This window comes from Urocampus carinirostris, chromosome 4 (assembly GCF_059441175.1).
Source record: "Urocampus carinirostris isolate Australia breed hairy pipefish chromosome 4, RoL_Ucar_1.0, whole genome shotgun sequence".
NCBI classification, from domain to species: domain Eukaryota; kingdom Metazoa; phylum Chordata; class Actinopteri; order Syngnathiformes; family Syngnathidae; genus Urocampus; species Urocampus carinirostris.
The window spans coordinates 28,218,863-28,235,722 of NC_142352.1; the positions used below are offsets into that span (position 1 = coordinate 28,218,863).

Consider the following 16,860-nt stretch of genomic DNA (forward strand, 5'->3'; position numbering starts at 1 on the left):
GATGAGTGTGGCTTTGAGTGCAACCTCTTTCTCTCTCTCTCTTGGCTGGCTCGCTCGCTCGTCCCGTCTCTTACGGTTTCTTTCTGGCCAGGATCACGCATACGCTTACATACGTTGGCTGTTGTCTCTCGCTTTTCCCAGCCTCCTCAGAGCACATTTGGCCTGGGGGCCCTACTTTACGCCGGAGCCAGTGGATGGGAGGGCCCCATCCCCCCTCCCTATCTTGCCTCTCCCTCTGTATGAATTAGGATAAAGCCCAATAGAGGAAAGAAAAACAATAACGTCCGGTGGCAGTCCGAGGACCGGCGAGGGCCCGTTTTAGGAGCGGGTAGCAACAATTAGTCGACAGTGTCCCAAAAAAACAGAATAGTCGTCGATAAATTTGAATGTCGACTATTGTCGCCAGGCATGCTTTTCCATCAGAGTGAGGCCTCTCTACATGAATGTAATCTCTGCTGAGAGTCGCTCATGCGCAATGGAGCCTCTGTCTCAAGCGGTAACAAAAACATACAGAAATGGGGGCGTTGACATTAGCGCTGCAACAACGAATCACTAAAATCGATTAAAATTGATTATGAAAAGCGTTGGCGACTAATTTCATCATTGATCCCTTGTGTCTCGCGATTTATTCGCCACTCAGCATGTTAAATCAGCGCAAATAAGAGTTGAATGAATTCATTTCATAGTCAGATTGAGAGGACATGCTTGTAGTTCCACTTTAAGTCAGCAGAGGGCGATTAGAGACCACATTTTATTAAAACAATCCTCTTGGTCCGGCAACGAACTTGTAGTAGCACTTTAAGTCAGCAGAGGGCAACTAAAGACCACATTCTATTGTGCAACATCCTCTTGGTCTGGCGACTAACTTGTAGGAGCACTTTTATCTGGCAGTGGGCGCCTCAAGATGGTATTTTGATGCAGGAATGACTGAATAAATGAACATTCTACAGGTGATACGAAATTTAACAGATTTTCTTTTCAGTGCATGTAAAACAGATAAAAAAAAGTGCAAAAGGTATAATTGTGAAAAATGCATCATGTCCTTTTGATTCGATAAAGTACTCGCATTCTCTTTCGATGTTGCCTTTCCTTTTATTTTGCGCTTTAAAAAAAGTATCCTACATATTTGCTGGGGGCCTGGAGAGGAATGGGCACCACTAGGCTGTAATTGCCCAAGACACACCAAAGGAAGTGGTGCACCGCATGGTTAAGAGATCCACCAAGCCACCATTCAACAAACACTTGGATTCTATTTTGTTATTGTGTGCACTATTTGTCTATCCGTCCAAAGCTTGAATATTTGATTAAGAGGAGGAAATTAAAAATGTGTTGTTTTTGAAAAATCCGATTCGTCGATTAATTGATCAATAAATCAACAGATTCGTCGAATATTTAACTAAGTGTTGATTGCAGCCCTAGTCGACATCAAGTACTTGGACCAAAACTTGGAAAGTGTGGGAGCGTTTTGTCCAGATAGAAAGACGGCTTGCAGACTTTGCGTGTCATGGCAATAGCTCGAGGACGAACATTGAAAGAACATGATGGTCAAATGAACAAAACAGAAGCAGACTCGCTTTGATAAGATTCACGTAACGTTCAAACTTATTGCTTGTTGCATGTGTCGTCACGTTGCCTTCCCTGGCAGAATGAGAGCCAGGCAAGAAGCACCTTAGCAGACAACACTTATATGGTCATTTAGGCTGAAACAAATATCAATAATCTCGACAGAAGAAAATGACCACTACTTTTTATGATGGTTCTTAATTGCTGTGGGTTGGGCTAGCATTTTTTACAAGGTACGTTTGAGGTATTTCTAAGAAATGTTATGTTAAGTAGGTACGAGTCACGTCAAAGTCACTCAATATGATAAGTTAGCCAGTGCTAGTTAGTTACTTACTGGTGCCATTTCTTACCACGTAAATAAACAGATCTTTCAAATATCACATGTATTGGAAACTGTTATGTGCTCTAACATAAAGCTTATTACCCAAAAATGAACTGCCAAATTATCAATGGATAAAAAAAGGAGGCTATGTTCAGGAGGTAATTTTGCCAAAAGTTAATATTTTCAACTGATTTTTATACAATGTGCAAATTTCGCTGCCTTAATGTTCTATTACGATCCCCCAAAATTTGGAAACAAACTCGCTTTAGTAACATTTGACAGCTGCACGATATTCATTTGGCCAATAGTGTTAAATTGTATTGCTGTTTTTGTTGGTTTCTACTGTTTAATGGCCTCTACAGTTTACTGCCATCCATCATGGTGTTGTCTTGTGCTTAGGTCATGTATGTGCTAAGGATCAATACAGCTTTGATATATGTTATGCATTTTATACGCGCATCATGTTCACGGGCACCACTTCTGTTGGGTATCTTGGGGAAGTACAGCCTGGCAGAGCCCATCCCCTTTCTAGTCCGTTTTTGGGGTAGGGTTTTGCTCCACCATTTTGAACAGATAGTACTTGTTTCCATGGTTAGCAGTAGCAGAAGCCTCCTAATCTGACTCAGATACAGCCCTTCATTTTTGGTGTAAAACGACAGGGCAGAGACGTATGACAATACGGATTGATACTAGATCCTAAATTACTGGGGAAAATCGATTTTTTTCCAAAGTTTAGAGTATCACATCGTACAATACATCTCATCTCATCTCATTAGCCGCACCGCTTATCCTCATTAGGGTCACGGGGGGGCTGGAGCCCATCCCAGCCATCTCCGGGCAGTGGGCAGGGGACAATACATTTATTTTAGAATTCACATTTTTGTAAAAAAAAACAAAATTTGTGGTGATGCCGTTATGTCATTCACCTTTGTGACATATTAAGGGCTCTTTGAATAGTGAAGGTAGTGATTCTTGATTCGAATCCTTGAGTCGTTCATTAACCGTGATTCGAGGTGTGTGTTAATGACGTAAGCGGTTACGTTTGAAGCCCCGCAAACTGGGTGTACCACTTGACTGATTCAGAAAACGAATCGCTAGGTTTGAGTCTAGCTTGAAATATAAGTGGCAAAGTAACGCGTTAGATTCATGTGAGTCCAAAAACTTTGGAAAAAAACGTCTAGCTAGGGCTCCAACAATGAATTGATTGAAATCGATTATTGAAAAAATGGGGAATGATTTTCATGCCTGATTTGTTGTGTCACACAATCTATGCGTTGATTTTTGTTGTGACACCGTTAGGCTGTTGAGGAGACATGCTTGTAGTTTCACTTTAATCCAGCAGAGGGCGACTCAAGATCACGTTTTTTTTTTTGCGCGCAACATCCTCTTAATCCAGTGACGAACTTGTAGTAGCACTTGGGTCCGGAGTGCCTTAAGTCCGTAATTTGGTGCTTTACTCGCATTCTGCTTTGATTTTTGATTTTTTTTTTTTTTTTTTAGATTACATTTCATGTATTTTTGCATATTGTTAAGCTATTTGACAATCACTTGGATTTTTTTATTGTTTTATTTTATCGAATATTTTGTTGTTTCGTGCACTGTATTTTTATTTTTCCAAAACTTCGTTATTTGAATAAAAAGTAGGAAATTCAAAATGTGTTTTGAAAGGATACCATTATACCAAAAAATGATTGACCAATTCAATTATTTAAATGAATCAAAATAATCTTTAGTTCTAGCTAGAGGAAAGATCTTGGGCCGAGTTCGGCCTTAAAATGTAAATCGTGGAGGTTCTACACAGCATGCACTTCACTCTAGCAATTGTTTATATAAAGAAAATGCTTACCAAACTATTAGTTTAACTCCACATCACTAAATCCCCAAAATCTTCCTCCTCGGTGTTGAGGTAAAACATGTCCGGTTTTCTCCTGCCACCTCCCTCACATCACACGTCATTTCTGCTTCTTGTCAATAGTTTACACGCTTTACAAACTTTCTTTCTGCTTTTGGGCCAAATCTTTCACTATTTGCAGCTTGTAATCTGCAGAATTCGATTTTCTTTTCCGTGCCATTTTGTTGAGTTTCACTTTTGAGTCGTTCAGGCGAAACGCAAAATTCAGGAGCAAAAGCTTTGTTTTTACTTTGACCGAAAACTGAAGCTTTGGGTTTATTTTGGGCTCGTTTATCAAATCGAGTTAATCCGTAGGGTTCGGGCGGATTCGGGTTCATATACCTGCAACACGGGCCAGGTCGGGCTGTATTCATAAGGCCCAATCTAACCTTTCGTTGCAGCCCTTAGTCTGCTGGCTGTCCGAGGAGCATTGAGGGCCCTATTAAGGGGGTTTGAAGTTGACGATGGAGCCGGATAAATGGTTGGCTGAATAATGTAACGCACCCTGATAAAGTTAGTCTAGTAACTAATGCCGGGACATCCGTCTTCTCCTATATTAAGGGACGACAGGAATGAAAATTTTATGGCACACTCGCAGGAGCTCTCACTTGAACAGAAGCTGAGGAAATTAGGAGCTAATGGTCCGCAAAAACCTAGGAGATTTCGGATCTTTCCTTCTCTTAATTGTAAATATTGATTTTATTTGTTCGATGTCCAACTATCAGGGCTCATACATGTGCTTGCAATTCTTGAAAATGCTTGAATTTTTATTAATGTTGTGTTTTCAAGTATTGGAAAGTGCTTGAATTTTGGGTAAAGTTCTTGCAAATGCTTAAAATCGTTGCCAGGTTTCTCAACAAGTCTGCTTAAAAACGAGTCTTTGGTGGCTTTGCCATTGCATTTCTTTTCTTGTGATTAACAGCAGCTCGCATTTGTTTGTATTGCGTTGCCTTATGAAGGGTCATTGCTTCCTACGGGATACGGCCAAGAGGAAAGGTGCATACTACACCTGAACTTGGCAGTATGAAATGTGTATTAGTGCAAGGATTACATATTGATTATGGACATTTATTACGAAAAATGCAAAAAATTATGGTAGCATTTGCCATCGTTCAAATGTAATGCAAGGAACTTCCTGTAACTGAAAATGTAAGGTCCATATGACTGTTATTTTTACGCAAAGAGAGATTTGTCTCAGAAATATTACATACGTTTCGGTCAGATCCACAAATACACTTGTGATTGCTCCAGATCGTAAAATCATGTTTTGATAAATGCGCATGCAAGATCAACAAAAACCATGATTCCCACCAGATTTTTTTTGTTAAATGGTATCGGAGAAATCGAAAAATTGGCTTTAAACGTCCTTAAAAAGTTCTGAAGTTTGGCCATAAGGTTTACGAACCCTGAGGTTTTGAAGGTGAAGGTTTTTTATTCTTTCTTAAGTACGTACGTTACATTTTTGTATTCCTCATTGGGTTATTGTGCGCCTTTATAGACGAAATATCAGAAGCGTGACGAGTTCCGAGAAAGAAAAACCTCGGAAATCTTTTTTCAAACACTTTTTATGTACTTCAGAGCACATTTGATTCAACGCAAAATCATCAATTTGGTGCTTGAAAAGGGATTTATTAACATGCTATTACTTTTAATTAAAGTTTTTATTTGTAAATAAATATTTTTGGGTCTATTTGGAGTGTTTCAAAACCAATTGGATAAAATGGTTTCTTTATGAACGAATATACAATGAAACATAACTTTGGTAAATGCAAATGAGAAAAAATGGATTAGTCAATGTGGTCTTTCTTTTTCATGTATTGCCGAGGTATTGGATTTATGCAGTTGCGGGACGTGCAATTCACACCTAGGCCTTCAGCCCTTGGCGTGTTGTTTGCAAACAAACCTGCTCTATTGAGCCGTCTTTTGGAAATGAAATTTTACCTGTGAGGACTCGGGTGGAGAAGGAGAGATTTTGGCCAACCCCAGTCCCGGTCGTGCGCCCGGTCCTCTGGTTCAGACTAGGCCAGACATTGCGCCGCAAAGCACACCCCGCTTGTAGTGCAGGTATCGCGAGAGAAGGAGGAAGGAGGGACGCGTGACACGTAAAGCTGTCTTTTGTACCAAAATTTTGCCCACCCCTGACATAGACGTACCTCATGAGAGAGTGCAAAGGATGCAACTAGGAATTCCCATTGAGCTCAAATGCTTAGAACAGCCCGATTACCTGTTCGACGGAAAAAAAGGCAAACGTGAGATGGCCGTCTAAAGAGTGAGTGAAGTGAGCGGGGGAGGAAAGGGGGAGGGAAAAGGAGGAGGAGGCGGGTGGGTGAGGCGTGGGGCAGGGGTGGGGGGTTGGTGTGCAAAGAAAAAGAAAAACAGGCAGCATTTTAATTGCTTTTTAAAAAAGTGGAGATGAAAAACAGAGTTAGCCCGCGGGCGTATGGTGAAATTCTAGCTGGAAGAATTGCAAGACCATATGAGAAAGGAACACCCGGGGCCAAACAGGGAGATGAGTATTGGTTTTTTATAAAGCATTTTGCATCGATTTCCAGAGAGAAAAGCCAGCCGGGGAGAAGGGTGGATGGAGACGGAAGGAAGGAAGAAAGAGAGAAGCAAAAAGGAATTGTCAGGGTCAGCTGACATTTGTCGCCTTTGAAAAAGTTGTCCTTTCAATCCCAACCGTTTCCTCTTCAGACCATTCTCGCTTCTTCTTTTCGGGGAGTTCGAGGAGTGGTCGGCAGTCTTTTCTGTACCGCTAACCGGTTTGATAATAATATTTACAGACTATCAAAGATCTATATCAGTAAATCTCATTTAGGTTCGGGGTCCACATGCTAGAAAAAAAAAATCTCACAAGGGCCTGAATAGTAGATTAAAGAGAGAGGGACAGAAGGAGAGAACAAAAGTGAGAAAGAGGGTGAACGAGTGAAAAGAAGAGAGAACGAGAGAGAGAGGGGGGAGAAAGAGAGAGATCGAAATAGAAAATGAGAGAAAATAGACAACGTAAGGACATAGAAAAAGATGAGAAATAGCACAAAGAGAGACAGAGAGACAAAGAAAGAGACTGAAAGAGGGAGAGAAAAGAGACAGAGGGACAGAGAGAGAGAGACAAAGAGAAAATAGTTGAAAGAACAAGGAAGAAAAAGGGGGATGGAGAGAGAGAGGAAAATAAAGAAAGTGAGAGAAAAAAAGAGTTAAAAAGAGTAATAGAGAGGAGAAATAAAGACACACACAGATAAAAAGAGAGAAAACAAGAAAGACAGAGACAGACAGAGATGAGGAAAACACAGAGAAAGTGAGAGAAATAGAGGGGGATAGTGAGAGGTAAAAAGAAAAAAAGGAGAAAAAGAGGGAGAGAGAGAGAGAGAGAGAGAGAGAGAGAGAGAGAGAGAGACCATTACATAACAAAAGCCAAGAGCGTCAAACCAAAAACGCAGCAATATAACAAAATAGAAATTCTGCATAAGACAAAAATACAGTGTTTTCTGTACTACAAGCGCACTCAATAACCTCAAACTCTTCACAAATTTGAAAGTGTACGCGGAAATACAGTAAATGAATTTGGCGATGCATAATTCTAATGAAATACTTACGGTAAACATTTATAAACCAATCAATTATTTCAATTGTGAAACCAGATTCACCTATATTAATGTACAGTGGAACCTAGGTTCTCGACCATAATCCGTTCCAGAACCCTGTTCGAAAACCGATTTGTTCGATCACCGAAATCATTTTTCCCATTAAAAATAATGTAAATCGTTTTAATCCGTTCCAACACCCTGAATGTTTACCTTAAAAGGATAAAGATAGAATTAAGAATAGGATTTCTTACCATTGTGGTGGTCAACAGAAGGCGCAGGTGGTCGGTGGGGTATTCCCTAGCAAGATCAGCACACCTCCTTCATATTTTGCTGTTATTTCTTTCTTAAATGCAATAGTTGTACACACTATTTTTCTTTTTTCACCTGTAGCAACTTTGCTGCGTGCACTGACTTTCTTCGGAGGCATAATCAGGGGCTAAAACACTTCGTACACCTATATTAAAAGCGAAAGCAAAACGAGGCACGTCTGCACGCGATAACAGTTGTTCACGAGGGGTGGGGGCGATCTACACCCGTTCGCCGCTCAGCATCACACCTTAGCGTATGCACGCACGCATTACCGGCGTTCGAACTCAGATTTTTTTGACCAAACAGCGAAGCAAGAATTTCTCTAAATTTTTGGTCGGACTCGGATTTGGTCAAACTGAGAGGCGTTTGAAAACCGATGTTCCACTGTATTATTAAAAACATTTATTACTTTCTGTTTTCATCTTGTGCGCTTAAAAGTTCGATGCGCCTTACATCCGAAAATATTCTTCCCCAAAGGGTATTTTTGAAGGTGCGTTTTATAATCCGGTGCGATATATAATATGCTACGATATTTATATTCGGATCGATTGACCCACTCAGCCTTTTCCCATGTCAAGAACAGCGCTCTCAACTGTTGCGATCCGGGTTCGATTCCAGTTGCAGCAAATGCGGTCGGCGGTATTTGTCGACTGATCAAACTTTCCCCGAATACGATAACACCCGAAAAAAAATTAGCTTCTTTAAGAAAATATACACATATAAATCCAGTATAGGTGTGCGGCCGGGTACCCAACCACCCAGGTGGAGCGTTGGTTGCCGAGCTCTGCTTTTCGAGGCTCCGCCCCTATTTATCGAGATAGAACAGTCACAGTTGTTTTGCACTTAAATTGACGGCAAGTGCCAATAGTCTTACCGACGTGCCGCAATAAAGCACATTTAGTGCGGCAATCACTAGATGAAGCATTAGGAAAAACAGCAGCCCCGGGCACAACATGACGAGTAGTCCTAATTATTCGGGGGGAGAGCGCGTTAAATATTTGCCAAATTTCAACACTGGGTAGGGTTGCATGTTCCTTGTTCTCTATGTGTGCGTGAATCGGATGAATTACTCCCCAAAATACCGTATTTTACTGAGTATAAGGCGCACCCCTAAAAACAAAATTTGCCTTCTATACCAGAAATACTGTAGATAATACTGGAACTAAATGTGTTAACATACAGTACTCAGTCATGTATATTAGTTGAGTTAATTTAGTTGTGAAACAGCGCTTCCTAATTTAATGTTCTATGCAATGAGTTTATTTTATTGCGTTGTTTTTTGTTTTTTTTTCAAACCCTGTTTTAATGCACCTTACAGTATACTATGCTGCACCTTCATATATGAAAAATATTTCACAAAAAGAATGCTTTTGAAGGTGCGCCTTATGATCAGGTGCGGCTTATGGTCTGGAAAAAACAGTACATGAACATTTTTTTTTGTTATTATAACTCTCAGCAAAAAATCAAGTCAAGTCAAGTCATGTTTATTTGTATAGCCCTTAATCACAAGAAGTCTCAAAGGGCTGAACAAAAACACGTCAAAAACACAACCACATTAATATAACAAAAATACTAAATACTCCAAAAATACAACTATGAATATACTACAAAAATACAACTATGAAAATAATTCAAAAACACAACAGAAGTACTACAAAAATACCACGACAGTCTAAAAGTGCCATGAAAATTTTTTTTTTTTAAATTGTACAATGTTTTTTTTTCATAACTGATTAAAGGGACGTTGTGTATTCCTAGCACATCCTGGTGGTAAAAACTTCATTTGTTTAGAACCAACAATATTGATTTAAATATTAAGCAAAAACACATACCGGTAAACTATTATATAAACGTGCATTTTTTTTATATACTCGTTGATAGGTTTATAGTGTTGTAGACACTAAAAATAAGGAGAGAAGACATCAATTAATTTTGAACTTGCAACTACAACCGCAGGGCACCCAACCCCTGGATAAGAAATTCCAACAGGTTATAGAAACCCTTCCCTAAGGCCTTCCTTTTTATTATATGTCCTATGTGACAAAAAGCAGATCTGCCCTAAAGGGTGTGCAAATCAAAGAACAGCAACCTGATCGGGCGATAATAACAATGATGTAAACAGTGTTTAGTAGTCAGAATAACAAACTGGCATTCTATGCAATCTGCTTCGCAGGTGTTCAATATTAAAGACACTCATAAGTCGAACGAATGATTTTATTTAACGGTAGGTCATTCGTACAAACCCTTCTAAAGTTGTCGTCTTATATAAAAGAACCAAGCAAAATTTTTCATTGAAAAAAAAATAAAAATTTACATTGCCCCAAAAGGACTTCGAAATGACTCAAAAATTGGGTTATGTTGTTGGAAAATGTCCCCAAAACTGTGTTATTTTGTATAGAAAAACTCACTAGATGGAAAACAAGAGAAAAAAGGTAGGAAGCAGGGAAAACAATGAGTAAAAGAGATGGAAAAAAAAGAAAAAAAAGGAAAGAAAGGAAAAAAGAGGAGGCCAAAAAAACCCTCAAGAGATTAGGTTGTTTTCCAGAAACCCAGATCGCTCCAAGTAATGTACAGGGTTTGTACGGGTGCTTCAAAACATAGAAAATGCTTGAATTCTAATGTTTTATTTTCACGGGTTAAAAATATTGGGTGAAGTGCTTGTAAATGCTTAAAATCGTTGCTATGTTTCTCAACTACTCTGCTTAAAAATAATGCCAGCACTCCTCACCGGTGGCTACACTTTGCTATTGCATTTCTTCTTCCCTCATAATTAACTGTTGCTCATTTTAGTTTGTATGGCATTGTCCTATGAAGCGTCATCGCCCCCTACGGGTCGTGCCCAAGTAGACACGTGCATGCGACACCTAAACAGGGCACTATCAAATGTGTATTAGTTCAAGGATTTCTTATAGTTTATGGACATTCATTAAGGGCCATGCAAAAAATTAAGGTAGCGTTTCCCAGTGGTCAATTGTAATTAGAATAACTTCCTGTAACTGAAAATGTAAGCTACATATTATTACTGGCTGTTTTACCCAACACTTATATGGGGAGAGAATTTTCCAGAATACAAATATATTCAAGATTTACTCAAGATCTAAAAATTGCAGATATATTTGTGGATTCTCACTGGATTTTTCTTTTAATGGTACTGGAGATATTGGAAAGTCCTTATAAAGTTCTTGAATTTGGACATAAACATGTGTACGTACCCTCAATGTAGTGGTTCGATTTGGACCCCATTTTTGGGTTGTTTAACTCAATTTTTTGTCAAGCGTACCTAACGGAATATTTTGTGTATTAGTATGCAACTCTCGTCCATTTCCCGCTCGGGTTTCATTCGTAGCGAGGTAACAGGTGGAATAAATGTGGCGAAATAGCACATTCACTCCATTAATTTTTGTAAGTACATGCGGCGAGCCGGCAATCTGTCCACAGCGGGACACTTCAAACGAGTCGTCGGCGGAGAAACGACGCCTACAGCTCCTTCTTTCAAACGGTTGTATTTGGGGCTAGCAGCTAATAAAATTGAAAAATAAATGGAGGGTAATTGTTTGATGCGTTCGAGTGCTCTCATCAAGTGTGTTTTTGTGGGCGCTCGCAGGATCAGCCGCTTGTTCAACGGCACCGAGCCCATCGTGCTGGACAGCTTGAAGCAGCACTACTTCATAGATCGCGACGGAGAGATTTTCCGCTACATCCTCAGCTTCCTCAGGACCAGCAAGTTGCTGCTTCCCGAAGATTTTAAGGTATTCGGACACGCCCACTGAAAAACAGTCTTTGCAGTTATTTCGTTTCAAAAGTAATTCAGATATCCCTGCAGATTACTGACACCAGAAGGTAGCATTAGACTGAAATAACTAGCTATAAATTAGCCTAGGAATCCGCACTGAAGCCTACCCCCTAAAACTGCTTTAAAATACCCACAGAATAGAATAGATAAAGGAAAACATGTACACACATAATAAGGCGAATTTTGTGAAGATGGATAAAAAGCTATTCTAGTAATCTTCTCAATGTGAAAGTGAAACAACAGATTAGGGTCAAATGTGACACCTCAGTTTTTGACCGAGTCACTCTAAGTCAGGGGTGTCAAACTCAATTATACAGAGGGCCAGAACTCAAATTCACACCTTTGGTCGCGGGCCGAACAGGATAAATATTTATTGAATACACTAAAACTTGCCTTTTTAAAAAAAAAAATAGCTTAAAAAAATATCAATTTAAAAAAGTCGGGAATACTATTCCAAAATAAACAAATTTAAAAATTAAATGAATTAAAAATCCTTGCTCTCCATAAAAATATCTCCTGTCCTGAAAAAAATGGAAATATGAATACAATTTGTGCTTTTCACGTTGGGAATTTGCTTTGGTGAAAAACATCTTCACATTCTTCTTTAACCTTTCAACTTTCTGTATCTTTTCTCTGGATTCAAGTTTTTCAGCTTACTCTGAAGTTTTGTCTTGTAGTGCCGTTTTACATTAAATTCCTTAATTACGGCCACAAAAGCTCCACAAATAAGACACACGGGTTTACCGGCAATGTCAGTTAACATAATTTTCTCGGCCATTGTGGTTTTTAGCATCCAAGTATAGTTTGGAAGTTATCAGCGTTTCATAGACCCGGGCCATTATAGTAGATATAATTGTACGCCGGGCCGGATGTGGCCCGCGGGCCGTGAGTTTGACACCTGTGCTCTAAGTGATATTACATTTGTCAATGTCCAATAATTAACATTTTTGCCTTTTCAGGGTTAAGGCACTAGAAATTAAGAGACGTCCATCTTTTTATCAGTGAGGCATCCACATTTCTACAATTTAACAGAGTAGTTTCCTTCATTTGTAGATACAGTTGAGTGTCATCTGCATAACACAGAACTGATATTTTACCTGCGAATAATATCACCTAAAAGAAGCAGATAAATACTTAAAAGAAGGGGACCAAGTACTAAACCCTGGGGGACACCACAGGTAGCACTAAAAGGCTCAGAGGTCATATCGCATTTAATCCATTGCTTCCTTTCTGAGAGGTAGGATCTAAAGCATACATGTCAAACTCAGGCCACTTACGCCCCTGCGTATGATTATATCCGTCCGGTGAAATCATTGTATTTACATCTACTATAATGGCCTGGCAGATAACTCTCAAACTACAGGCCCCATAATGCAGTAGTTCAGCTGCTTGCTGCTGCAAGACTTTTCAGAAACTTTCCCACTTTTAAAACGATCTACTGACAAAGAACACATCGGCCAGTTGAAAAAAAATGGGAGGTGAGTTTAAAGAGAGTCTTTAGTTTCAGGAAGCGGGACGAGAATCTATCTATCGTGATGTAACGGAAGGCTGAACGGAAAAAAGCAGGGTGACATTTCTGTTGCTGTGGATTACGCGGATGCTAAACCCTCACAATGGGCGAGCAAAAAGTTGATTCGGAAAACGGAGCCTTGTGGAGCAAATGTTGTCGTAATTAAATAAAATAATTTAAAACGGCACCGCGAGACAAAACATCAGAGTGATCTTAAAAACCTGAATGCAGAGCAGAAGATACTAGAGATAAAGAATAATATGAAGAGCCATCAGATGTTTTTCCACTAAACAAAATCCCAAAGTGAAAAGCACATATTTTGTTTGTATTTCCATTTTTATTTCGGATTTTTAATTTGTGCAGTTTTAACAGGAAACATTTTTACGGTAACCAAATCATTTTAAGTTATTAATTTAAGTTTGTTTATTCTGTAATAGTCTTCCTGTCTTTTTTTAATTCAAAATGATGTTAAAAAAACAGCAAGATTTAGTGTATTGAATTTTTTCGTGTGTTTAATCTTTCCTGTTGAGCCAGTTTGAGTTTCGGCCCTTTGTACAATTGACTTTGAGACCCCTGATCCAAACCATGAGATGACAGTTCCTAAGAGTACATTCCATGTTCCCGGCTGATTTACTAAGATCAATGCAGCGGGCACCTAGCAGCTGGTTTAGAAATGGGGCAGACCAGCGAATCAGACTGTTTATGAAAACAAAGCAACGCGAGTGCATGAAGCAGTTGAAGACAAAATGTGATTTCTTCAAAGTTCTCTGAATGTCAAAACGAATCAATTCAAGAAGCCCGGGTAAATGGCGGGATTAACTCTGAACGCTTTGCTAGCCAAATGCCTCGTCACCTAACTAGTGAAGCTCGTGAATGGACGAACAGATTCCAACTGGCAGAATGAGCGGGGAAATGTCTAGTACATAAAAAAAACACATCTTGTCATGATTGAGATACTTGTTTATGGTCAATCTCAATCAACAAGCGCAGCAGTCAATAACTAATAAACTGGCAACAACAAAGTGATAGAGAGGAGACCAAGTTTTGCCAATACTACGAAAAAAAAATGTTTATGCATGCCAACATTAGTTGCTAACAGTTATCAGGCTGATAACAGTGAAGTCACAGTTTTCAGCCCGATTAGAAAAATATCACCGATAATATGTCACTTGCTGAAACACTCAAATATTTAATTTCCGACACTACTTGTCAGAAAGATTCCAAGTATTTATGTATAATGATTTTCTCGCACTCCTGTGTATATGCTACTACAAAATGAATTGATATTGACTGCTGCGTTAGTTGATTGAGATTGACAGCTGTGGACACAGTCTGCAAAATGTCTTAATCGCGGCACAATTTGTTACTTTTCTGTACTCGACATTTCCCCGCTGATTTATTTAAAATGTAAAAAATTCATCAGTAAATCGTATTGGTGCTTAACACTGCAGCTTAAAATTCTGTTTGACGCGTACACAAAAAAGGTTGAATTTCTGAAATAAGTCTGCGCATGTGGGTTTTGATTCCCAAGACCTTAGAACTGTGCCGCACACGCGCTAACCACTGCGCCGCCGTGCTGCCTGGAAATAGAGTATATATAATGAAAAATATGAATATTACAATATATTTATAAATGTAATAATGATCAGTGTTTCGACATGCAGGATACATTTTTGATAATAACTCTAAATACATTTTTTTAGTATCTGATTACTTTTGAGGTTGCTTTGTTGGATTTTTATGCAACCGAGGATTAAGTAGACACAATTCAATTGTATTGTCTTTATTGTTGTTGATATCAACATAGTTAACATTGTTTGGAACAAATTTAGATATAACACTCCAGGATAAACATGTAATAAACACTTTAAAGAGAAGAATAAAAGAACGTCATGATAAATAGGCAAATATATCAAAACGACATAGTGTTTGGAGACTGGCCTAAATTGTAATAATCATTTAATGAAATATAGTGCATCGGAACAATAGTGCCATGAAAAGTAGTGCAATCTAGGGGCAACAACTAAAAACAATAAACACGTTAATAAATAAGATATAAGTACTTGCAGTACCAAACTGACAAGATATGTATTATCCAGTGTCATTTGCATTGTGCATTTGTTAAGGAAAGTGAAAGGAAACTGTCTCTTTAAGGGAATAACATTATAATAGCATCTTAACAACATAGTAATAACATGAAGGTCATTTAACTGTTGACTACTTAGTGACAAGGAAGTAGTTCTGAGCTTCCAAAAGAAGGGTTGAACCCAGATAAAACAAGTTTGTTTTTGGTATCAAATTGCTAGCCGTCCATTAAAAGAATGGTTTGTTTCTCAAGAAGGTTGCTCATTTGAAAAGACAAATAATAGATCATGCTTAATCCGCCCTTTTAACAAATCTCCAAAGAATTGACGGCAACTTTAGCCAGTTAGGCAAAATATGCACAGAATCAACATCGCTATTCAAGGCTCCAATGTTTATTTCATCCAAAGCGCTTTCCCATTGAGGGATTATTGTTTATTCTCCATATAATCCACCTTAATTGAAACTACCTTTCCGCGTTCGGCGTCGGCTCCGTGTCGGGCCGCTTGGTTCTCAGGATGAGGGGCCCCACAGAGCGTCTGAACCGGATCCAAGCGTCAAAGAACAGAACATGAAAGAAAGTGACGTATTTAGGCAAACGGCGCTCTGACTCAGTACCGATTCGTTTCGCCGCTTTGTTCATCCACGCTAGGGCTGCCCGATTTTTCAGACCAGTATTTCTATGCAATTTTTCATTTTTGTTTCTAGTTTTTTGTAAGTACATAATCATAGTGACATGTTTTTAGAAACAGCGCCCTCTTCTGGTAAGCTCTGTTAGGGTTGCTCTCTGCTGACCATTATTTACTTTTTGATTCGTCAATCCATGTAAGTACATAGTAGGTACAAGGGTCAAACTTACCTCAAGGTTACTTCAATACCTACTGAGAGTATCTGACTGTGACAAAATAACAACTATAGATATAGAAATAAAAACAGGATACAGAATTGCAGGTGAAAAAATGGTCTTTGTCATTAGACAACAGTACAACGACATTGAATGGCTTCTCCTTTCGGAGTAAGAAAGCAATTTAGAGAGCGGCTGGCTAGCGGCATGCTAGCATTGGGTAACCTTGAATTGAGCCAGATCTTTGTGATGATTAAAATACAAGAGTCACGAATGTAACGATTTGCAACGGGTTGTAGCTCCAGGTCATCTGTTTAATGGGTAATGGATCTGGCGTTGGTGACTAGCCAGGGCTGGCAGGGTTGGGTTAAGAGTGTTGTTAGCCTAGAAGTAGGCTGAACCTGCAGCTTTGTTATTGCTATCCCTCCAGACGCTGCCTCAGTCAATTATCAAATGCTATAACTATTCGCGGAGCACCTTCTGGTGATTTCTTTGCACTCTTCTGACTTTCCTCAGAGTCATATTTAATAAATGTATTTGTTTTCAATGTAACGAGCCGCTAAAATACTAGCTGTCGCCTTGCTTCGCAGTTTGTTGTCGGCGGACCCATTGACTGCTGATCAACATTTCTTTGCGCTCTTCTGAATTTTCATCACAGTCCGATTTAATCGATGAATTTCTTTTCAACGTTACAAGCCGCTAAAGCTACTAGCTCTCGCGTTGCTCCATCGTTTGTTTGCCCCCAATTGGGTTAAAACCCAAACTGTGAACAATCTGATTGGCCAAGCGCGCCATTGGTCAAATAACCAAGTACAAAAAAACGTGCGAATATATGAATCCTTTGAAAAAAAAAAAACAGTGTCTTGTGATTACAAAATCGCACTACGTCACATCACAATATCGATTAGATTTCGATTCATCGCGTTCCGATTGTGCAAAAATCTCGACAGTCCAATCAGGCG

At 39.2% G+C, this 16,860-nt stretch overlaps 1 protein-coding gene across 3 annotated transcripts in view; it reads left to right on the forward strand.

The window, feature by feature from the left end:
- The window catches only part of kctd15b (potassium channel tetramerization domain containing 15b), a 61,148-nt gene that overhangs the window by 15,482 nt on the left and 28,806 nt on the right, over positions 1-16,860 (forward strand). For all 3 annotated transcript variants that reach the window (XM_088334021.1, XM_088334020.1, XM_088334022.1), the window contains one exon: positions 11,274-11,418. In XM_088334021.1, the coding sequence (XP_088190147.1) occupies positions 11,274-11,418 (145 nt within the window). The remainder of the gene's footprint in view (positions 1-11,273; positions 11,419-16,860) is intronic.